Consider the following 26,202-nt stretch of genomic DNA (forward strand, 5'->3'; position numbering starts at 1 on the left):
TTGGTTACACGATGGCCAATAAGAGCATGAAGTCCATTTTATCAATAAAGTGGACTTGGTACTGTAGGCAATATTGCAGGCATATATTGGTGACATTATTTTTGCTAGTGATGGTAATGCAAGCAATGAAACTATTAGCAATGCTAAAAGACATTGTAGAGTACTAGACGCATGACTAGCAAAAGTAATGTCTCTATTAAATGCCGACAGAAAAGAGCAATGAAGACAAGACTTGTACCGTGTACAGTCTAGCTACTGTGAATTGTACTGTAAGCACGAATCTGGCGCCAAATGTAGACCAGGTGACCAAAGTCAGGAATTACAGTACCAGATAGCAAAGTAGGTCCCGCCTCAGTACTCATTTCTTCTCTATCATCGACTAACTGACTTCTTCGTAGGCCATGACTGTACAGTATCTGGTAATGTAGAACCTATACGGTCTATATTATATTAGTATATTAGTAGTACCAGATTCCAAAGTAGGTCCCGCCTCGTTACTCATTTCTTCTGCATCATCGACTACTTACTTATTTCTTGGTAGTCCATCACTCTATCTAGTAATGTAGAACCTATACGGTCTATATTATATTAGTATATTAGTAGTACCAGATTCCAAAGTAGGTCCCGCCTCGTTACTCATTTCTTCTGCATCATCGACTACTTACTTATTTCTTCGTAGTCCATCACTCTATCTAGTAATGTATAACATATACGGTCTATATTATATTAGTATACTAGTACCAGATTCCAAAGTAGGTCNCATTATAAGGTATTATAATCTTGCTTGCTACACAGTAGTTTAGCCAAGCTTCACATCAAAACTTAGAAGGTGAAGCAGTTTACTGCCTACTGTACCCAGTCAATAGGACATAACTATTCTCTGGGGGAAATTAAATGACGTGAATTCATTGCTATGCGGGATTTTACATCCTTATAAAGCAATGCCCTCTAGTAAATACGATTGTAAATAGGGCTATATATAAAGTTGATTCTCCCTGATGGGCTGGGATAGTTGGTTGCAAATCTCAACACTCCATATTTCGCTCCTTAATCACACTGTAATATCTCTTTATTGCTGGTAGGCGAAAGATGGAAAAAATCATGCCATTGATCTAGATTGATAAACAATGAACGTTTACAAGAGTAAGCGCGATTCGGTAACACTATTTTACTACTTTGCAGCTCGGTAGCAAAATATGGAAAAAAAATAAATGATACCGTTAATTTGGATTGACAATCAGTACATCTTTACAAAAGCCACCGCCATACATGAATAGTACAGTTAGGTTTACAGTATTACAAGTATATCCTTTAGATTAACAAACTAATATTCATGGTGACTGCTCGAAGCACTGTACCATGGACTAATAAAATAAAAGAAAATCTAGTGCTGCAGTCCACGAGTGTACAGTAGTACAATACTCCTCACCAGGTCCATACAGTGCAAATACTACACTAATGTACAAGTTGTGGTAAATAATCCATTTACAATAGAAATTAGACAAATAAAAATGAAACTTACGACTTTCAGTTACAGTTAAATCTATTCGCAGACCGCGAAAACTATTCAATATTCTCCGTAAAAAATAGATAATCAACAGTCATAAATGGATCGATATACAAGTCGATTCTACTCTTTCAAAGTAATCATCAAACGACGTCGGATACACACTACTGTAAAACATATCCAACAAAGTCTCGTCCTATTCAAATTAATTTCTTCCAGGCTTTAATTCATCATATACGATAATCGATAACTTTATATTTTTAGTTTAACATTTCGATGTTTACTTCTGTATCATAAAAATAAATCTGCTGAAGATAAGAACACATGCTCAAGATAAAATCAATTGCGATACCGTCAATAAAAACGATACCATAGGTAAAATCGATAACGCGGTACCACAATCAAAGTCGAGAAAATTTATGGCTCAATTAGAGCTTCATATCCACTCCCCTTGTCCCTATTTTTATACAGAACGTAATGCTGAAATATAAAAAGAATATCGAAGCAAACAGAAAATAATCCTAATCCAAATTTTGTTGGATCTCCAAAGATTGATCCCCAATCATCTAAATTTAAGAGTAACAAATAAAATGAAAGCAAAAATCAATCATCACTATTTTGCAACAATGAATTTTAATTTTAAATGGTAAATATAGAAAAATGAAGCAAACAATTTCTGTTGTACCGTACCACTGTTGTAGGCCAATAAAAACATCTGCAGTAAACTAAAGCTACCGCCAGTAAAGTCCAATAAGACATTTCCAATACTCCATCCAACCGTACTTTTACGCCTGTAATTCATGTAGGCCTAAAGGATGATTAATACTAGTCAGACCAAGTAGTAATTAATGCACATACCAAGTCAAGTGCTCTCAACTTATTTGCATACAAACCTGAGGCACGTATTTAATCAGGGTTATTCCTAACTTTACATATGACAAAAAGTATAGATAAGTTAACCAGCTAAGCTTGCCAGCAATAGCTACGATCAAGGATATAATAGCAAATAGCCACGATCCAGAGACAAGGGCAGTCGCTGTCCAAGAAAGTTTTTGGTCACCACGCTACAAGAATGGATAGTAATAAAATAAAATTGCCTCAAAAAGAAAATTAACGGAAACAGGGACAAATGTAAAATAAATAGTAACCTCGTAAATAAAACACTGAAATATCGTGAAACCGGTAATTACGGCAGCGTGGATAGCGAAGAAAACATCATTTCCTCGAACTGGAATTATACCGTAAGGGTGCAATTTCTCGTATTCCATCTATGATAGAATTATTTCATGATTATAAATTTGTAATTTCAATCAAGGCGAGTTTCAATATGTCATTCACCAGTATTTTTCCTACCTTAATTTCGTCTACCCAGAATATGCCAATGTTGAAAATAGAATAGGCAATAAACCCGGTAATATTCAACGCAAGATAGTCGAAATTTAATCCAATCACACTATCAATCAAACATTGTTAATGCTACTTTATTAGATTGTAAATACTTGTATCGCATACTTTCACGGTAAGATAGCGATAAATTTAATATCTGTAGCTAATATCAACAGCATTGTACCTTTTCCTCCTCCAGTTCTCGTAAACCTACATTAAGAAAGTATTTGACGTAAAATAGTTAATATATCTAAAATTTACATCACCAAGGGGTAAGTAGTACTAATTTCATCTAAATGCCTAGCACAGCGAAAATTATCTATAGAAATAAGGTACTATATAATCGACAGTGTGACAAGAAGACGTTTAACCTGAGGATAGAACGAAATTGTCCACGCGGCAAAGTAAATCCAGCCAATGACTGCGTTAATTGTTACCAAAGCTAAGGAATGTACGATGTGGACTTTGATAAAGGCACGACTTACGCTATTATGACAATAGTTATATTAGTACTTACAACTAAGCTATACTAGTAAGACACAAAATTTTGGTCAATATCCTCTATCACTTCAATATTTCGTAACCTTCTGTAAATATAGAAGCAGCCTTACTTAACAATTTCGTCTGAAGTTGTGTTCATAACAATTTCTGTTTCTCCGGGTCCGACAGCGGAAATGGAAAAATTAACCCTGCTGCAATCACCAGATAATATTTTCACCTGAAATGATCAATAGTAGAGTTAAAAATCGTAGCATGATAACGTCATAATATCTCAAAAATTTAAGCTCAATTGCTGCATCGTAAGTCATAAAATACTTCTTGCTCACCTGATCATCAGAACTGGATACTATACCATCGTTCCGACTGTAAAGATTAATAGTAGCATCGGTAGCTAACTGCGAACTAAAAGTTAAAATAATAAAGGTAACCGTGATCATTAGAGCCGTTATCGAAAAATACTTTCTACTGCAAGTTATAATGACGTAGAACGAAGAAGAATTTTACAGCTGCCTACGTTGATTTCGAACAAGGCATGATAAGTTTCGAAGTATGTCATAGGTAACATTTAAAACTCCCAATATTTTATTAATAGTACTATAACTTCTTTTAGATAAGTTAGCAACTCCCAATATTTTATTAACAGTAGTATAACTTCTTTTAGATAAGTTAAACATCTTGTAGCATATCTACGTAGCCAAGGTGGCGAAATACTATTTGACACTATCAGAATCAAATTATTTACACAGTTAAGTACTAAGTCTTAATCAAGATAAACTTTGACTTCTATCGTCGTATACGACATACAGTGCAGTTCGTATGCCTAACACGAAACAGTTTACTACAGATTTCATAGTTAATGATTGCTAACCGAAAATTGAAAAAAAGTAGCTAGCGTGTAGCAGAGTAAATTCATAATATTACCTATTTCAAATACGAGAGATATAAATGTATAATTTTACGGAAATGACTACAAAAAACCTAATCAATATCACATAGTTATCTATATACAATTAAATGTAAATACCCTAACATTTCCTTAAATGAATAAATTCGTATCCATCAAGTTAAATCGCCTACCTTGGCTTTATGAATGCTATAGATTTTGTATGCAGCTGAAGTGTTTGAGCTGGACTAGTAGTAATGGTAACATTTCTCTTTCGATCTATAGCGATAACCAAATGAAATACAGTCAACCACTAGGCTAAGATTAACTATATGCTGTACCTAACTTATGCCGCTTAATTATAATCCACATATTTGTAACCAAGGCAAGTAATTGTTTACCGACAGTCAAAGTTTTACGTAATTTACTGTGGTAATGCGACTACGCACTCACAACTAATATACGTCTATGTACACGGTGGAGTTTAAAGTAGGCTTAAAGACTTCTCTAACTATTAACTTATTAAAAGATTTTATAAATCTATCAGTAAACTCTTAAAGTAATAAATACGTACCTGTGCTGTTCGAATCAAAATCGATGTCGATAAATTGCGTCTCAGCAAGAGTGATCGTGGTCAAACAAGACCATAAACCTACTATATACAAGGTAATTAAAATAGATCTTGCAGCCATACCCTTTTCTCTTTAGAATTCTAGAAGGTAATAAATTCATTTCAGTTCATGTATTGCATAATTTCGTTAGTTTGATTGATAATATTGCCCAGTATTAGAGTATCGATTTGTTAAGTTGATATAGATTGTAAAATGGCTACAGCGCCGCATAACTCAAGAAAGGTGATCTTAGTTGTAATAATATCATCATTGTCGTGCATCGCTATACAGGATACACTCGTTTTACTTCTATGCTACTGTATATGATTATGTATTACGAATCAATAGTGATATGAGGCAGTCAAAATACCGAATCATTCTTTCCAATCAACCTACATGTACGGTTATAACAAGGTATAACTCTCAAGATAATTTTCATTCATTATATTAACTTTACTTAGTATGTACTGTATTGTTAACACCCTCATAAGTAGATATTAATGCTAAACTGTACACTTTGTAACAAGATTAAGAAGAAACTGAGAGATCGATCGCAGCTAAATCCTAGACCAATCCGTAACTGTTTTGAGATTCATTTTTTACCACCAAGACCTGACACTTACAACTGACACAAAATCGATAACCTTTATACAGTACTAAGCGTCAATAGATTTAAAATTATCGTAGTAAATTTGTAGCTCGATCTAGTGCAAGAATATAACATCTAGAATCTTAACGAATATATATTTTCAAGGTGTACTATTGATGCCAGCCAATCTTAAAACATACAATTATACCATGAATTATTACTCGTATTTAGCTTGTAATGATTCTTAGGCAGAATTTTCAAGTAGGATATAATATAATTTAAGTGTTCCAATTTCACTTCAAAGGGATACAGCTACTGCTACAAAGGCTTCGTTACATATGAATTAGAGTACTACTTCAGCCGGTCAGATTTAACGTTACTTCTAGTCATGTCTTTAGATTAATTAAACTAATCGATCAGTGTTTGTAAACTTTGTTTATTAAGTAAGGAATAGGTTAAACAATTTACATTTACTAATGAACTAGGTCGAATTATCTCCGGACTTATTGGTACTTGTAATGAAATTATTGATGTATCTCATTGATGAAGGGTATCGAGCAATGCTGGATAGACGATCAGGGCTGAAATATTATGAAATAAAATGTGTGAGAATTGATTGTTCCATAGGGTGTGAACGATCATCTAGCAATGAAAGAAGAGAATTAACACTTTCAGTTCATTGACTAGTTCGTTTAGCTTCAATATGTGTACATGAGGGTATTTAATATATTGATGCTTCTATGTGTAGCTTCGGAAGTGGTTTCTTTACCAGCATTCTAGTACTTTTGACGTCGGGTGCATGTTTTGGTGCGGCTTGTCTGTAGCGTGATCCTTTTGCAAAACTCTGTTTCCTACTCTCTTTAAAACAGTTGATATAATCAGCAGACGCAACGCCAATGAGGAATAATTAGGGATGATCTCCATTCTGCACTCCTGTCAGTTTATACAGCAATTGCTGCTGTAGCTGTATGTTAAACTCATACCAGGTAAACGATATCGACTATAGTAGACTTTTTCAAGGACGACTGACAAAAAGAGAGAGAATCATTTTTTTCCAGTACTGCAGTCCCAGACAGTGTCAGAGTATGAATTTATCACATTTTTTTTGTTTTGCGTCACTAGTGTATATGTTATAGTATAGATAAAGAAGAAACGAAGACAGCCCCTGAAATAGACAATATTGTAGTCCGTTTGTACAGTAGTCTACACCAACTATCGTTTGGACGTCAATATCTAGTGCGATCACTGCATTCAAGACAACTTTACCTATTTCAGCAAAGAAAGACAATATCACTTACCAATACAGTAAGAATAATTTTAAATTACTACGGCCACGAAGACTTAACCCAACATTATCGAAGAACCCAGACGAGGGAGGAACTGATTGACCAACTGGAATTTAGTTCCAACATCGATCGAATCGTCAAAACGATCGCCACCCAGACGATGGTACCGTGCAGGACTACAGTACAGGACTGTACTGTAGTCCGTACACTAGCACCCAGTACAGTACTGCACACTCTGGTGAAATATTACAAAGTCATCCTTACGTGGCCAATCCTGGCTGATGTTGACTACAGTCCTTAGTACTGAGTGTCTAGTACTGTAAGGTACAGTACTAGACTGACGAATGGCGAGTAAAATCGCGAGGCTGAGTCTCGTGACTTTGGCCTGAGCCCCATTATGGGATTTGAGGGCAGTTGTAAAACAGACCACTCCAGTACGGTACAGTACTGTACAGTGTACAGTACATGGGTACTCCGGTATGTACTGTACATTGTAGACCTAATCTACAAGACAACGCCATTCACTTCGATGGCAAGATGGAGTCGAAAATTGAAAGTTACAATTTATGAAAGACTCCTGTTCAAAATCGATATGTACAGGGGCATACTTTGGGCTTGATTTAGCCTCGACAGCTTATTTTCCTTAGTGCCAACCAAGTTAATCGCGCTGTACAGTACAGGGTATACTGGACTGCACCTGTAGTCGGTTCGTCTTGTTTACCAGATAGGCATCGATGTGCTCTGCTTCAACACCAATATCACTCCCCAATCCCCATGCTTCCTTGGAACTGACGGCCCTGCTTTCCATATTAAGTCATAACCTGTAAAATTACTAGCCATAAATCATTTGTTGGAGAAATTAAGATATCGAAGGCATATACAGTAGGGTTGTCGCTATACTACCGTCGTAGAAGAATAATATCCACTCCAGCTTTCATGAGATACCTGAATGAACGCCCCTCCATAAATAACCGATACCTAGTAATTTTAGTTAGTCGCTGAAGGTAGATATTGAAGACAGGCATTAAACCTAGCCAAACCGAACTATGGGCAGGTCTGACTCTCCAAAGGATGACTATAAATGAAGATCCTGGAGGTCTAATAGCCTCTAGAACATACTGCTAACGTCTAATATAGTGTAGTGTCGCCTAATGGATCGCAATCCAACGCCAATGCGATATCTTGTTATAGTGTATTGTGAATGAAAATTACTTAAAACCTACTCCGACACGTAGCAAACCCTAGCAAACCACTTTCACAGTCTACACTCACGATTATACTAGGAAATGATCTTAAAATCCATTTTTAACTCTGATAGAAGATAGCAACCTTGCCTTTCATATCGGTATTGAATAGAATAGAATAGAAAATTATACAGTACGGTGAATTTTAAATCAGCCCTTCTTCAAGTACCCAGATTGAATTAGGATTATTACCGGCATATCAACATAGACTACCTCCCCCACTCTAAAATCATTGACAACATTTCCTTACTTTGGAGTGCAAAAACTTTAAAGTTTACACGTTAACCGGTATTGAAAATATATTATCAAACGATCATGTCAATAATTAAAATTTTAATCAACTGTGCTTTCTGATGAAATCAGAACTTGAAGATACGCGTATATTCGTCATATGAGCTGGAGATACCATCATATAAGACAGAACTTGCATGCCCATTGCTATCTAGATTATGATGATATACACAATACACACACCTGGTTTCATCATAATTACTTATTAATTATCACTATATCTATGCAAATGGTGTATAGCCGAAGGCGTGTTAATTTATGGTATTCGTACGTTGATAACGACAGATTATTTCATGATATATATAATTATAATTAAATCCATCCAGGTTGGACATCCAAATATTGAATTTAAATAATTACATATAAACTAGAATAAAAATTCCTAGAAATGATGAAGTTAACTATCGCACAGTCTAAAGTTTACAATCAATCATCACAATTTACGAGATAGTTATATCTTGCCAGGCGTGCTTCTGTACTTTTGAGCAAGGCGCTCACGACGTGCTTTCCGATCAAAATTACGTAATTCAGCGTTATGTTGGCGCCTTGCTAATTCACTTTCATGTCTCTCATTCTCATAAAACCACATCTTGCGATAGCTATTGCGGCAACAACAACAATATAATCCACACGTTAGAACAATGATGAGGATACTGCTGGCGATTGGAACAAGAATAATTAACGTTAATCCATTAATACTGCATTGACCAATTTGCCAATTGTTATTATTGCATTGCCACTGAGGTGGTAGAAAATTAGTTATACTGGTTCCACGATATTTCCAACAAACCCTGTTTGAGTTGCAAAAAAAACAATGAAAAGTTTGTACACAATCAACGCAAGAACCGTTACTGGCAAAACAATCCTTATCCGTAATCCTAGTTGCTCTTTTCGCTTTAGCCAAGCTACTAAGAGAATGACAAGTAATCATCGGCATTAATACTGCCGATGTTATAAATATGAACAGATAGATTGATCGTAGAGATAGCCACATGTTTGATTGCCGGATCGATGCTTAAAATGGGCTGCTTTGGTAATTTGAGTAGATAATAATACTTGCTATATTCTAACTGTTATCATCTTTCTATTAATTGACTTGGTTGAATCGATATCAAGCAATAGTTTAAGCAACTTCAAGAAATACTCGTATTTTATAACCGCTTCGCTCTTATCTTTCTTACCGTCTTTAGGTTCAACGATTTTCACTGATTTACTATATGGATATGCTCTACTTAAGTATCAGGATGCATTGATCTCCAACAATATGGTAAAAACGGCATTAAACAAAAGAAAATGATGGAATTATTGTAGATTGATTGGCTAGATCTCTAATTCAATTTCTTTAACAAAACTGTCGGTCTCGGCTAATTTTACATGTTGATGTAATTTATTTGTCCAATTGAAAGTTCGAATTTACGTTACAGTTTAAAATTATTTCAATTACCTAGTAATATGGTAGTACTATTCAGCAGTTCATGTTTATATAAGTTAGTTGATACTTTTAGGCGAAGTAGCATATTTGTTACATTATCTCTACTATAAATCCTCTAACAGCAGCTGCTCATATGCAATCCTATAGGTTGGCTCAGAAAATTCTTTGAAATAACTTAGCAAAGTTACCATTGGATATCTGACTTCTAATTTCACTCTTTCCTGTGCGATGGCAAAATATTCATGATGAGCATATTGTAGTATCGTCACGAACTTGACTGTTTTAAACAAAACATATTAAATTAACTGTTTTAGTCGAAGAAATGGTTTATAAAGTAGTTTCAGATTAACACAAACACCTATTACAAATTTAGGTTTAATTAATCAGCAAATAATTTTATTAAACACATGTGATTGACATAAAAAAAAGGCAATAGCATAATATTAGGAATAAACAAGCTTTAAGAGCCATCATGATTTCAGCCAGGAACAGTAGTTATATGATAGCGAATACACAGGTAGTATGCAGTGTAGAACTACGTATAAATGTCTGAATAAAGTAAGTGTTGATTGTAAGATTAAAAATCTACCCACTACAAGCGGCACCAAGCTGTAATACTTTGGATAGACCATTGAACTTTTAAGCCATCTCAATCATCTTTACTAGCAGAGTTAAGCATTCCTACATGATACTACATTAGCCAAATTAGCGTGATAGAAAACGTCATAAAAATGACTGCATGTTCATAATGATATTGTGGTTAAGCTATGTCACATTGCTATTACTAAATCATCCGATTTTGTGTATTTTTCAAAGTATCTATTTATTAAAACCAATAACCAGGCCCATACTCATCATCAGCTATCCGATTAAAATCCAATTATCAGATGCATAAAATATTATAGCAGAAATACTTTGATTTAGAGAGAAAACGAGAGATAAGAACTTTCAAGGCACCGTTAAACGATTCTATATTGTGATTTATATTTGTTATATAACTTATACCGTGCACGTAAAATGGATATTTATAACATCATTATTTACATGAGTTTAGAATGAATAGATTAATGCCATTACCTCGACAGTAAAAGCCTTACAAGATGCTTCCAGTCTACATCATTATTCAAAAGATTTAAATCATTAACAGCGAATTGATCATAAACAAATGCAAACGAACTGAAGTAATATTTTGGAGTAACTTATCTGCAAACCTAAAGACCCAATGTAACGCTAAGGATAAAGAGAGCATGAATATAACAAGGGATAAAATATTCAATTTAGATTGAGATTAAAATTGTAAAATCCGAAGCTTCTGTATTTTTAAATTAAGATTTATTCCAAATTTGATGATAAACTATAAATTGACAAAAAGAAAGCAATAACAACTGATTCGAAATCACGGGAATTCTCTCAGCTACATCATTGCATGCATATTACAATGACACGCTATCATTATATTATAGATTTACAGAGAACTTATCCTATATACGTTCATGTTAGACCTTAAGCATGCTTTACGAAAGCGAGATGATTACTGCATATGCTATGATTTAGATTATTTCTTAAGATAAACAAGTATCATTACTAAAAACCGCTAATTCGCAATGAAGTTAGCTCAATTCTTCCACAAAAATGTTAGCGTCCATTTTAAATTAATTAGTAATTTATATTAGCCCTTAGCATACGTTTAGCAAATTAATGACTAACCATTACCAGATTTGCTTCGACGATATTGAAAGCAAATATGTCGCAGAAGAATTACAATACGCGAAAGCAATGCAGTTGCTAAAATTACTGTATCGCAAAAAAAATTGGTGCATCTTGATGCCTCCGGCTGAACTACCATTATTATTGTAATTATTTCTGACATGTATACATGAATTAATACTTCTCAACCCTACCATATTTATTTTTAATTTTACTGATTAACTTTTGACGAGAATATTGTACTGAAACTGGCATATAGCCTCTCTTTCGACGATAGTTAAAGATTTTAAATCGAGTATTTTGATCTCTATTGTAGTAATAAAAGCATATAGTGCCAAGTAATATCAATGATATTATAGTCACACAAGGCAAAGTAATAACAAATATCTTCCTAGGAAGGAGACATTGTCCAGTATACCATCCTAAATTGTCGCATACTTTATCTGGTAAACTCCATAAAGTTGTATTAACAGGAAGATGAAGGCAAATCGAAGTAGATTGGCAAAAATAGCAATAATTCAATGTTGTACACTGATGACAAGAATGATTAAATGCTTGACATGGTATTCCTTGATTTTTATTTATCTGATTACCCATGGAGATCTTGGTTAAGCCAAATTTGTCAGCAGCGATGAAAATGGAAGTAGAGAAACAGCGGGAGAGAAAAAAAATGAAAACTTACTTACTGTTAAGAAATCTAATCTAAGCAAGTTAATGCAAAAGTATAGATGTTAAATACATCTCTACCAATCAAAGGACAACCTGACAAACCATAGCCTCTCTTCGTCAATGTTGTTTAAACTAATAAAAGCTGTCAATAATTAAGACGTAGGATATAATAGAACCAATGAATCAGAACGGTGTGGTGACTAATAAACTGATACCACGCGCTAACAACATCATTAATTGATGCTTTTGTTTCTGCATTTTTTCAATGAAATTCCCCTTAGTTAAATCTGTACCCATTCATTTTATGGAGCGTTATTGATTCTTAACTATACTGATAGACAAAATTGCGTAATTTTGCTTATATTCATTCTCAATTTTTAGCCAATATAATCATCGAATAACTAAGTACAGCCGACTAAAAAATTTTATTTAATGATCTATCCAATGGAAAGTGAAATTAGTATTTCTGCCGATTACACAGATAGTTCATGATATTACGTAAATCAAATGAGGATTGAAACGAAACTATTGAATTTGAACTTTCGTAACACATGTTTAGCAGTGCCAGCATGATAACATATCATAAATCAATCTATATTCACCTTCACCTGGTAGTGTTTTCGCAAGTAATCTAAAAACTATCCTCTTACATTCATCAACCACCTTCATTTACACATGATCATTATTCAAATAAGACAATTGAAAATGATGAATTATTCTCTTTTTGACATTTGCTGAGCAAATTATAGTCTGCAATTTTTGACTAACGTATTATGTAATCAATTTACCAAAGCCTTCGGATAGTCATTAAGTCATTGTACAATTTATGATAGTGAGAAATATTGACAGCAACAATATTGTTCATCGTTAGAGAAAGAGATGGCTATTGGTTGCTTTGACAGTAGGACGCGATTAATTTAATTCAATGAATAGAATTTTAGTATGATTGCATCACTATAAGCATTTATTGTCTGACTTTAAACGGAAAATTTTTTCTGGAACAGGATTTGGGGCATTATGATTCTTTCACAACCATAGGCTACCACATTGCTAAATGAAAAATAATAGTAATTCAAATATGGTATGAATGTGTCAATAGAGATATCCGATTATCAATTTTCATATTACAGAATGTAAATTACATCATTTCTGATATCTATTTTACTCTATTGGATTCATAGTTAATGCCAGGGACTTTATAAATTAGCCTTAAATATTGATATTGCGGCTATAGTAAAATGACTGGATTACGATTCCAAGGTATTGAAGCGTTTACTTTCGTAGTACTGTAGTTTGATAACTACTCAAAATGTTGAAGTAAACCTTATAACTGACGAAATCAACATTGCTATGATTTTGAATAAGAATTCATATTTATTTCTTGATCATTTCCCTTATGATAAAGTGTAAACATATACATACATGTTTGCGAGTATCTTAATCTAAAAGAATAGTATAAAAATACGAGTATATTCGTACATCCCTCAAAAATCTATCCACTTACTCTCTTACGAATCTCCTTTTGCATATAATCAATGATATTGGACATAGCTTCTAGCAAGAAGTAATGTAATACCACATCGATTACAATTTTTGAAGTTTAATATTAATGTTTTGAGTCGATTTTACGATTATATTTAATAGTGAGATTATTACCGTCACCGTATTCGATTCTCACATACATGGAATATAGTATAGCAATACAGTATATATTATGCTTTTAGCATACATGCTAAATTACATAAGCTAATATTCTAATAGCTATATTGGAAACATTAATAAAGATAAAGGTCCAATTTTTCATTAAAAGAATTAATGGAAAGATTACGCTAGAAATAGCGAGACTGTAATGTCAGCTACTACTTTATAGAATATCGGTACCCCTATTTATTCAGATTAAAGAAATCGTACCCGCGCAATCAGTTCCATTTCAGTTCACTCATTAGTTATTCCTTTTGTATTGCTATGAGAGAAGTAATCAAGCGTTGTCAGATATAGCTACGAAAAGCTAGCTAATAAATGGCTGTAGAGATATTTCTTACAGTCTGATACTGTACTTTTAATTGCCTAACTAATTTATGAAACATTGATGCCTTGTATAAATATTTTAATTTATTAAACAATTGCAAAAGATAAATAATTATTTTAGTTGCTGAAAAAATTTAGAAAGGGTTTACTTAATTCAGTAGATTACTCAGTTGGAATTTGTCGAATTATTATTTAGCATGTTATTCCTTTCAAGAATTGTAATTTGATATCATATTTGAAGATAATCTTGGTTTGGTGTACGTACGTATATACTAAGGATAGTGTAAATATCCGGTGAGCATGATTTTATTTTCAACCACCTTTATTTTTGTGCAGTGAAGCATGTTTATGCCTACTTGCTTATGATGTAATACTGGCTTTAAAATTCATGTTAGAAACTTCCTACTGGCGGTGATTGAACTAGAATCTTTGCAGAATTTGCGACTTATTCAATTTCATCTCGCTGTAGCTTTTGCATTACTGCTGTATTTGGAATTGACAGCAACTGTAATTTGCTATCAATCATTTCTGTTTCTACTACCAGTCTTGTCAGTCCATATTTTAAAATCTGCAGCACCATGATGAATATTGATACCTCTCATTCAATCTACTAAACATATCAAAGCTCAATTTTAGTATAATACCTTCAGCTAAAGTAGTATAGAAGCGAAAATGAATAAAATTGATGAGCGTTTACTAGACCTAATCACTTTGTACGGATCTATTAATGAGTATGATTCATTTCAAGGTAAAATTAATATCTCAAATTGTATCTTATAAATTTTTAATCAAAATCAACTAAGTGATTCAACTATTAGTAAATATTAGAATTAATGACATATTTTAACTTTAGATAGTGATTAGTAAAGCGTGACTGAACAGTATTCACCAAATAATATACTTGTAGTTAAGTATTTCCTTACCAATATGTATTAGATATTAAAATTGAAGATTTAAAAATGTTGTAATGGCGACAAACTATTCGCAACTGGATTCTAATACTAAAATTTCGGCTTCTGTCTTTATTATTGCTCTTTGCATTTAGTAAAGATTGAATATGTAGCTATATACTGTACGCTCGTATAGATTAATTCCTAACCCGAACCCTATATTGCAACACTGACATTTGACACTAAATTGTTAGAAAGGTTATCGCCGACATTCAGTCTCATGTACTGGCGCGAACATGATTGTCGTAAATTAAATTCGGCCCTGACAATTGATTTTGTAAAGAATATTCGATCAATGGAATTAAACTCTTAATCACATAGTAGCGATGAAGCAATACGGTACACTAACCACATGTCTGTAGCAAAAATGAGGCACAACTGTTAGTGGCTTTGCTGATCATATGAGTATTTTTGCTTTAATTAGTAAAACTACGATTCATGGATAGCATAGCGGTCTTGTTCAATTTCCCATCATTCATACTTAGGATAACGTTGCGAAATACTGCCCATCAGCTTGCAAAGCGTAGAGCAATCTTCCTAAACTTAAAGTTGAGGGCAACTAGTCATAACACTATATTAGTCCTGCAGTTAATTAATTATTGGCTTCTTTATTATATTATCTCATTCATGAATAAAACTGTTAATGGTTCAAGGCAGTGCAATAGTGAACTTGGTTAATTCTTTCTTTGAAATCTTACAGTGCTCAATACTGGCATACGCATTGAGTCATTTGATTTACAGTTATTGAATGCGTAGAATAGACTCAACTTTAGTGAGACTTGATTGCAAGATTATTACTAATTCAATCCGGCGTACATGTCTATTATCGCTGCACTACTTTACGTGAAGAAATAGTACATTACAAATCAGACTTTCCATTTTTGTTACTTTTTGATCGCTATTATTACTCTTGGTAAATCATACTGAAAGCTTTGTATAAGCTATTCAATACTAGGATATAAACAGATAGAGAATAGAGTGCAATTTGCTATTGAACCAGTGTTATTAGTTGAGCTTGAATAAAAAAAAAAAAATAGTAAACGATTAAAGGATTAAATTAGAATCGATCCGTATTCAATTTTTGCATTGCTAAACTAACAGCTAGCTTATAGTAGCATTGTCAATAAAACTTTATCGGTATATCCTTGATCTAGGACACTTATGGATTGATTATTACGCTTTCTAGCTCTCATCATCATAGAGGATCGGCTTTACTGAGCTGTATTAAGGTACGTTCACATGATGAATTTTTTTCAGGACTACCACCAGGACTCTAGTTCAATCATGTATTTTTGTTTTCGGCAAAGATACTCCAGGGCATGGGCTAAACAATATCTTTCCTATTGTCTCAACCCTAAGTCGTTTAATTTCTTAACAGAATAATGAAATCGAAACGTAATAAACTCATTGTTATTTAAAACATGGAAAAAAAAATATGGAAAGGATACTTGTACACGTCTCTATCTTTCAAATAATAAAATTTTCGGCTTCCAATCAAGTGGAAAATAACAATAGTTGCAACTGTATTTTGCAAATTGCTATTATCTTTTATCATTAATTTGACCGGAAAAAGGCAGCAATTAACTAAACGTATTCATAGTATTATTGTTGAATCTTGATGAATTCATCGATTGTGTAGATACGCTAGCAGACGCTTATAATTATATGATATTCTTCTAAGCTTTTCAGTAAATTTCGACATGAATCCATTTTAGAATGGAAGGATTTCAGCCCACTGCCATTTAAGCGAATAGAGGAAAGGTCAAAGGTCTGATATGAAAGCATAACGCTACATGCTACAGTAAACTCTTTTTAATCCCTCCCTATCCTAGTCCATATTCCTATGTTTTCGATTGGTTGCAACCATTGCTAAACTAAAAAAAAAATCTTGTGTATGACTTTCTTTTATCTTAGACATTTTTCTTGGGCAGGTCCAGTTATAATTTTATGACCATTAAATACTAAAGACGTTAGTATTTTATACTACTGTATATCACATTTTAATACTATGTCTTTCAAACTGAATGTATCGATAGCTAGTTTTATTGTCTGATATATATTTACAGTGCGGAGATTAAGGGAAATTTGAAGTTTTTCAACATCGACTTAATATACAAAGTACTATAGCATCAAGTCGTCATTTATCTCCTTATTTATACCAAATTTCTTTGAATGAAACTTACTTAGGCCGAGTAATATCGCCTTTCCTTGACGGAGAATAATGATCAATGACGAACGATAGTCAAATTCTGCAAAGCCTGTAGTAAAGCCCTGTACTGTACGTAGTATTTGTTATAAGAAGGAATAAAGTAAACCACTAAATCTTCATTTGACCATTTTACAATGTTAAGCAAGCATCGCGTTTAATCTCTAAAGTTTGCTATTATTCTCATTCTAGGGGAAAATGATCAGTGACGAACGATAGTAAAATTCTGCAGAGTTTGTAGTAAAGTCTTATACTGTATTTAGTATTTGGTATAAGAAGGAATAAAGTAAATCATTCAATCTTCATTAGATCACTTTACAATGTCCAGCAAGTACAGTATCGCGTTTGATCTCGAAAAAATTTGCTTCTATTCTCATTCTAGATGCAGTACTTTTATTAGAGGTTTTATCGTGGATCCTTGTTTCACGTTACAGGCACTCCTATTTACAGTCTACTGTCTAGTAGTTGCTGATTTTTTATTTTTTGGTAGTAGTCCTTGATCATGGCTAATCTTTTCGTTAACTTTCTGTACCGCAATTATGAATATCAACATTAGGTTTGAAAGCGGTAAAATGTCCTCTAGGGTACAACAATTTTCCCTTGTAGAGGTGTTAATTTTTACCTATCGATAATCCAATCTTGACTGATGATGATGACAAATGGTTATCAACTATCAAGCAAAACACCTTGTGATTTGCAACCATGTTGCCATATGTATTGTACTGAGCAAAGCCATAATGTTTAATGAAGTTATCCAATCGATCAAGCATCGTCCATTTGAATGGATCGTTTAAGCAATTTGATCTTCAACAATAGTATCAGACTCATTAATAATAATAATAATACACTACAGTATATCGACGTCATGATCACCTGTATCTTAACTGGTTATTTCTAGCGTAGTCCTTGCTACAGAGGCAAACATGGCCAACATTCCTGCGTTACGCAGCACAAGTTTCGTTAATTACTGAGAAAGTAAAAAATCGATTTATTATCGATTTTATTCTTTTGAATATATAATGTCTAGGTAAATTGCATTGTTTCGAGTAACTGAGCATAAACAAGCATGCAAATAAAGTAAAAATAGTCGAGTCATGTTGAATGAGATTGGTACTGGTACAGACATCTTCAGCGAGAATTTCAAGTGATCATTTTTCATTTCAACTGATGATCTAACGTTATCAATATTGAAATCCAACTACTCTCTTCACTTATTTTCGTATTAGTTCATTATTACACCACATGATCTTTTACATTTCGATATTTCAAGTTGTTGGGCTGCTGTATCGTCCATATTGGATTGTATTGTGCAATCCTATCAAGGTTAATGTAATCGATACTTTCTAGCGTACGATATTCCCGAGGATGGAAACAAATCATCGCTCAAAATATATTTTTAAAGTAAACGATTGAAAGAATGACATACAAGTACAATCTATTTATTTTACTTATTTTACTACAGCACTGCACTGTATGATGAGATATTGATAAAAATGAATGGAAAGTCAAATTAAGTTTCTGGAGATGGTATATATAATTACCAAGAAAATGATCCGATCACGTTATAATTTAGTAATAATAACATACATGTTAGTTTTGAAGGAAAGATGGGCAAAAAATAATGCAATAAAACAGTGAAAATACTTATGGATAGGGTCATTGGTTTGTTCATTATTATCATCTTCCGTTTAGGATAAAATGCAAACAGGAGATTGTATAGTACACACGTACAGTAGTTGGAGTTGGCTAGTTTCATAACATTTGGTCTATTGAAATTGAAGTAATATACTAGTAGATATTGGTTGATATTATTATGATGGGCTACAGACAAGTTGATCTATTAAGACGAACAGATCATTACTTTACACTGTTATCCAGTAGCCTGTACTTATCACATCCAAGAGAATTGGTCAAATATTGATTGATTCATCATTATAATTACAGTTTTTCTAGTTTGAAAAGGGAAAAACTATTTTCATTTCCTGTAGCCTGAGATAGTAATCGACTAAGCCAAGCGAGTTTATTCATGTTTTCCCTATTCTGCTTGCCTTCATTACGATAAACGATTGTATCCAGCATCCTCTTCATCTTTCAGTAGGCCATACTTTCGACGAATATCATCTCGCTTGGCTTGGCGTTCAACTTTACGTTGTTCATTTCGAGTGCGACGGCTCTCGATTTCAGCCAGATGACGTTGTTCTTCTTTCAGATACTTTTTCTTATTCTTCCGACAACAACAACAATAAATAGTACACGAAATGGCAATAATCAAGACACCAGCGCCACTTGAAATAGCAATAATCAAGACAGTGGTAGAGAATAAGCATTGGCCTTGAAATGCATCCGCTTTAGGACATTCCGAATCTGGAGGGATAAAATGTTGAAAGGTTGGATTATAATACCAACATACATCCGTTTTACTGCAATAGTAGCAATGCTTGATGGCAACACAGTCACCACAGGTATTATTATGCGGGAAACAGTCGGCCTTGGATGGTTTTGTAGATTTACCCTGGATAGGTAGTAAACTGCAAGCGAGTAAAACGATCCCAACTAGTCGCCACATACTGTACTGTTATCAATAGCAATCTGAACTGTAGAATAAATCTTCTTTCCTTCCTTTCTTTCCTACTTTCTTTGCTTTCTTTCTTGTTCTTGTTGCCTTTTCCCCTTTCCAAGTGATCGTCAAGAAAGAATATCAAGCAGAAAGGTGTTGAGTCTTAAATACTGTCCAGTACAGTACATTAGCTGCAATACTGGATTGTTATGCAGGGATGACTCAAGCAATACTGTATTGTACAGTGTACAGTGTACAGTGTACAGTATACAGTACTGTACTCTTGATGAACCAGGTCGGAAAGGGAAATTCAGTCATTTTGCAAAATGGCCTCTTTTGAAAGACTTTTTCCTTCCGTTTGCTTTCGCTTTCTCTTACTATAATCTCGGGGATTACTGTTTATGAACGAGGTCGGATGCGAAATCTGTCCTTTTGCAGAATGGCTGACTATTTTGCAAAATGACTATACAGCATGGCATTTTGCAAACTACCCGTTTTTGAAAGGCTTTTTCCGTCCGTTTGCCTTCGCTTTCTCTTACTATAATCTCGGGGATTACTGTATATGGTAAGAGAAAGAGACGGTGGAAAGAATAAGGTAGAAATAAGGCAACATTATTTTAGTTGAGTAGTCCCTAACTGCTGTCAATCGACGGTAGATTTGCAGTAGATTGAGTAGTCCATGTATAGTACTGAAGGGCAGAGACTACAAAGTCCATGGAATAGAGGGTAGATTTTCAATGTCATTCACCATCACATTAGTGTATCCTCCTAGTAGACTATCCTATTCGTTATGCCATTTCTGTGAGCCAATCTTCATCGGCATATGAACATACCATAAATACTGATACCATTGCTATGAGTGTATTTTGATAGACTATCCCATGACTGATGTCCTTGATATTCGTGGATTCTCATAGACTATCGCGTTACTTACTCGCATCTTATTTATACCAGTGGGTCCTCATAGACTATTGACTTCATGGGGATCGACCATAATAACTACAAGAGTCCATTTCCTTTTATAGAAAGACATTATTGTTAGGATCCTCCTTAGGAAATTCAACGGTATATCTATCATTCATATGGTCACAGTGATTAAAGTGCGAAAACGAAAGCGACAGCCACTCGGGCCTCGCTAGTCTCGCAATCATCCGTTGAAATCCAGGAAAGAAAAGCCTTAAAACTGGCCTTCTTTCTCCGGCACGAAATTGAGTTCAGTGACATGATACTGGACAAGCAACATTACTAGCTCCACTAGGATAGTTGTCTTAATTAAAATAGAATGCCTTTAGCATTGAGGATACTAGAATGGATAATATGTTGTTCTTGTATGCTGGTAAGATAGTGCCTACTGAAAATTCAATATACCGTAAAATGACAGGATGAAATTGCTTTAGCATTGATTGAATTATGTCTGGCTATAGGCAACAGTTACTTCATTCCTCTGAATAGATCATACAGCTCTTAATCATTCGCTTTCCAATACAATAATGTACATCAATTATGTCGATAGTAAGAAGCTTTGCCGATGATTCGCATATTGCAGGTTACAGTATTCCAAACCAATCTCGATTTGAAGGATTAAATGATTTTGGTAAGCTATTACTATTGCTTACTTGTAATACCACCGATATCTTAACTTTAACTACCGGCATAATAAAGATATATCCTTTAGTCTAACTACAAATGTAGTCAACACGAATGGATGATAATTTCAGGAAAGATGCAAAAGGTGATAAACATTTAATACCGGAAATAGCTATGCATCCAATGAATACAGCTAAAGATCTAATAACGAGTGCATACAGTAAAATATATAAAGATATTCATGGATCTCCTTCACCGAGAGAGGTTCTCATCTTATCACATACTCCAAAATCGACGAGATACGATAAAAAAAAGATAAACGTAGTTTTCTGAATAATTATGATCTGCATCGAATACGACTATCGCGAGATAAACTTAGAGTAGACTGGAATTCTATGAAGATAAATCAGAATGCCTTACGAGCAAGATACGACAGCATTCAAAACAGCGGAGTTATTGGAATGAGTTATGCGTATGATATGGATGAAGATCACAACCTTTTTGTGGCATCAAAGATGATTTTATACTAGTGCAAATAAACGCATTGGCATTTGCAGTTAATAGAATTATGAAGTTTGCGATACATAGATAAAATTAAATATTCAAACAATATCTATATCATCAATCTAAAGATAGACAGAACAAGAAATGCTATAATTAATTAAATTTTATAAATGAATGCAATCCTATGAACGAATAAGAAAAATCGAGTAAACAATTCAAATTTTTATCTAAAAGTTTGCATTATTAAAAGAGTCATTCGGGTTAGGGTTATCTAGTCACTTTTAGTCGACAAGCAGTTTATAATTGTTTTCACAAGATAAATCAATCGATCAAGGCTAGATTGACAATTGTAATATCGACAAGAAAGGGACGTATAATCACAAACTGATGTGGCTACAACTATATCACTGCATGGAAACCATAATAGAAAGCTAGAATAGCAGTAATGCTTCAATGTCTAGCTTGTTAATTTAACATATCTTCTTTTTCTGTCTTACAGTATCGTATTCCCCCCCCCCCCCAACACCGCATAACAGAGATTCACCATGGATAATAAATATAATCGATACTTTATACCTATCACTGAGCCATACTAAGTCTATACATATTGTACAGCTGTAGTGCTACTTGAATGATTTTATTGAGTTTTAAAGACTCACTAATATGAGCTAGCAAATGGTAGACTCTATCTGAATACAGATTTAACCTTATCATCCTATTTCTGAAATCCATCGCGATCATGTTGTTGTAATACTGACATTATTACTACTAGTCAACTACCCGTTGGAATGAACGGGAACCTATACTACACAAAACACATTACACTCAAATAAAATTCAGAGCTAGGCTATCATACTACGTATGAATTCCTTCTTAGTGTGAAATAGCTAGCTTACAATTTTATGTAGTTATTATATGACAACGTAGTAAGAAATACTAAAAGTGTAATCAAATTTTTAAAGCATATTATCTAACATGGTTAGAATCATTTAACAAACTTCTAAATTTATCAATATCCAACCTAAGCAACTTTTGATATGAAGGTAAAGTTGCATTTCTTAATTATAGATAGTATAGGGTAACGTCGCAGATACAACTAAAAGAACCCATATCAAGAAACTACCTTTCAATAAATAGAGGAGATAGCATAGCAGCTTGAGAAAAAATATGAGATTTCAACTACGGAAGTACAATGACTTTATTCATCAGCTTAATAACACCAATCTAGCTAACAAAAATTCGAATTGTTTTTATTCACTGTGTAACTTTCGTGTACAATGGTGTAATAGTTACACCTAGAATTAAAATGAAATATAATCCAATAATCAATAATAAAGCGACCAATTAACTGATACAATTGCATCAGAGACATGTCTAGCACAAGATAGACAAATATGCGTATCCATATTAATTAAGCGATAGCAGACTGATAGCTAAATGCTAGCCGGAATTACTTAAAGCGTTAGTATACTTCCAATAACATAAGATAGTATTTATATCAATACTAAACGTAGAGAGATTTTAAGACAAAGTTGGACTATTTAGTCAGCTACAGTATCCATTCCAATCAAGCTATGCCTCTACTGCATGGCATTGAAGACTAATATCAACAAATCATTAACATAATGTAGGAATGAATCAGCCAATGTTTAATAAACGCTTTGTGGATGCATCAGGTTAATTAACGTAACAATTGCATTTCCAAAATAATGACTGTTTATGGTAATAAAGTCATAATAATGTCAACTTGATTAATGAGATTAAGGTTATAATCGTTTAATACTTTTGATTAACCAATTAAATTATTTTCCGTAGTCCTAACTTAATCTACGTAGAAGAAAAAATTTTATAAAGTGAATGCCAATTCAGGATTTTAAGCGGTTTCAATTAGATCTATTTTTCTGATTATAATTATACATGATTTAACAATATTGATGATAATAAAGGTAAAGTAGTATGAGCTTGAAGTTAATATGGATAGTTATCAATGCAATAGTAATGATGTTTGAAATGAAAACATAATGGACGAGTACTAACGGATCGGTAAATGATAAAAGGACCTAATTAGCAATATTTGCAATAGCAGCGAAGAACTATAGCCTGTTGTTATTATCTATTATTTTTTACGTATCAACAGCGGCATGTGCTTCTAGTTTACCACATAAAACAAAATTCTATTTAACAACTTGGAAAAAAATAATTTTAATGTCTAGAAATTTCAATTTTACAAGTAACTCCATCTGTTGACTATAGAAGCATCAATAACGGCTTGAAATAAGAGTAATGACCGAAATGCTTTAGATTAATAGGAGTTAAAATATACAGCGTAACAAGTGATATTAGCCCTGGAAAGATCATTTTTCAAAATATAACGGAAATACGTCACTACAATAGCGTATCCAAAGTGATATATACGATACAAGTAATTAGATATCCATCATGCTGAAATAAGTGCATCCATGAGCATTTTATCCTGTTTCTTTAAGCCAAGATTATAGCAAACGATAAGCAATCTTGTTAATATAGTTTTCATGTATTTTGAGCGTAAAGCGAGAGATATCAATAGATAAAAATGCATGGAAAGAACATGGACTACATTATACTTATTCGATGTAATCTTATATCCTAACGTTACGCTTAAAAATAAACTTAACTCCATCCTAGCGATACTAATATGAACATCTTTGCAAAAGACAAGTATAAAAAAGGAATTTGACTTACTAAATTATCTTAATTTTTGTGCATGTTACATTTACTTTACAATTTTGGATTAAGTTATGTTACGATGGCCGATGCATTAGTTATAAATTAAGAATGGAATAAAGAAATAGAATAAATTATTTCTAAATTCCTGTATTTCAAGCTATAATAAAAATACAAAATCAAGCTGTTGACAAAGGAAAATCTTAGAGTAATCGGATTTAAATACTTTTACCGCAACGGCATATTTTTCTATCTTTTTTTACTACGTATCCGTTATGATTCATATGTAATATCATCATCAATTAATTTTTTCGTTACTGAAGCATTCATAACATGACAATAATATTTCATTTACAGAAAGTACACATCTTAATCCTTTGAGTCATGAATTATTGATATATGAATTACATGCGACTGCTGTAAGCTATATTACTTATGAATTACTCAAGGAATTATGATCAAAACTCTTACATCAAAGCATGATAAGTTTTATCAAACATTACTATATATAAGTCTAGTATCATGATTAATATTAATCGATACAGATGTAATATCTACGCTTTGAAGCAGATAAAAAAACTAGCAACATGTTGATTTAAGGTTTATAGTATGCAGGTTAAATTATATGATTTTTTCAGTATGAAAGATTGCCACAGTTACTTCATAATTAACTTTAAGGCAGGATCATCTACCCAACGAAGAAAAACTAATCTATATACTGTACAATTCTGATCTTCATGCAATATCCTTGAGAATAAAGGAGGAAATAAAATTTTCTTGTACATACAAGCAGATGATGAAATCCTATTCTACCTAGAGAACCATTCTTAATGTTTGCATGATTGTCGACGATCTTTAGTTAATCCATATTTTTGACGTATTGTAGATCGCATCTCCTCACGATATTTCCTTTGCCGATCTTGCCTTTCTTTTTTCTTCTCAAATTCGAAAAGAAGAGACTCATTATCGCGTTTCAAACTTAACTTTTGCCGCCGTTTAATGCAATAACATCCTACACAGGTGATAATAGCAACCACTAAAACAACAGATGAGCCCATAGCGATAAAGATAATTGTTGCTTCAGATATCAAACATTGATAAATATAAACGCTGCCTTTGGTACATTGCTCTCTAGCATTCACTAGAGACTGCCGATTGGAATGACGATATCGTTCACATACTTGAGATTGGCCGCAGTAGAAGCAATAACTGATTCTGAGACAATCATGACAATTTCCGTTGTAGAGATAACAATTAACATGATCATCTCCAGTTTCTACTGAAGAATTTTTCTTAGTTAACTCCATCATTTTTTCATCAAGCCCTTCATTCAGTTGTTCATCAATTGCACTCGACTTTAGTGATAGTGAGCTAATAACCAGTACCATAAAAATGATTAACTTTAATATTGATTGATTCAGATGAAAACCTTCCATCTTTATTTCCAATCACAAAAATGGATGCTAAATCAGTTGTAGCTTCCTGGGTGATGAGGTAATAATGACAATCAACATAAAATTATATTCTATTAATAAAAAAGATAATGATGATCAAGTTTTAT

At 33.3% G+C, this 26,202-nt stretch overlaps 4 protein-coding genes across 4 annotated transcripts; all 4 read right to left on the reverse strand.

The window, feature by feature from the left end:
- Window positions 1-1,924: 1,924 nt before the first annotated feature.
- On the reverse strand, window positions 1,925-3,369 carry TRIADDRAFT_29291 (uncharacterized protein; the record flags this gene model as incomplete). The annotated part of the gene is made up of 7 exons (XM_002115406.1): window positions 1,925-2,073; window positions 2,198-2,315; window positions 2,401-2,571; window positions 2,656-2,775; window positions 2,861-2,960; window positions 3,078-3,103; window positions 3,265-3,369. Coding segments are annotated over 7 exons (789 nt in total), but the record flags the coding sequence as incomplete, so codon positions are not given.
- Window positions 3,370-8,749: 5,380 nt separating this feature from the next.
- Window positions 8,750-9,292, reverse strand: TRIADDRAFT_59389 (uncharacterized protein; the record flags this gene model as incomplete). The annotated part of the gene is made up of 1 exon (XM_002115407.1): window positions 8,750-9,292. One exon carries the CDS (start codon window positions 9,290-9,292, stop codon window positions 8,750-8,752), a length of 543 nt encoding a protein of 180 aa, XP_002115443.1.
- Window positions 9,293-19,343: 10,051 nt separating this feature from the next.
- Window positions 19,344-19,856, reverse strand: TRIADDRAFT_59390 (uncharacterized protein; the record flags this gene model as incomplete). The annotated part of the gene is made up of 1 exon (XM_002115408.1): window positions 19,344-19,856. One exon carries the CDS (start codon window positions 19,854-19,856, stop codon window positions 19,344-19,346), a length of 513 nt encoding a protein of 170 aa, XP_002115444.1.
- Window positions 19,857-25,468: 5,612 nt separating this feature from the next.
- TRIADDRAFT_59391 (uncharacterized protein) lies at window positions 25,469-26,077 on the reverse strand (the record flags this gene model as incomplete). The annotated part of the gene is made up of 1 exon (XM_002115409.1): window positions 25,469-26,077. One exon carries the CDS (start codon window positions 26,075-26,077, stop codon window positions 25,469-25,471), a length of 609 nt encoding a protein of 202 aa, XP_002115445.1.
- Between the last annotated feature and the right edge of the window lie 125 nt (window positions 26,078-26,202).

Source organism: Trichoplax adhaerens, genomic scaffold (assembly GCF_000150275.1).
Source record: "Trichoplax adhaerens TRIADscaffold_10 genomic scaffold, whole genome shotgun sequence".
Taxonomy (NCBI): domain Eukaryota; kingdom Metazoa; phylum Placozoa; class Uniplacotomia; order Trichoplacea; family Trichoplacidae; genus Trichoplax; species Trichoplax adhaerens.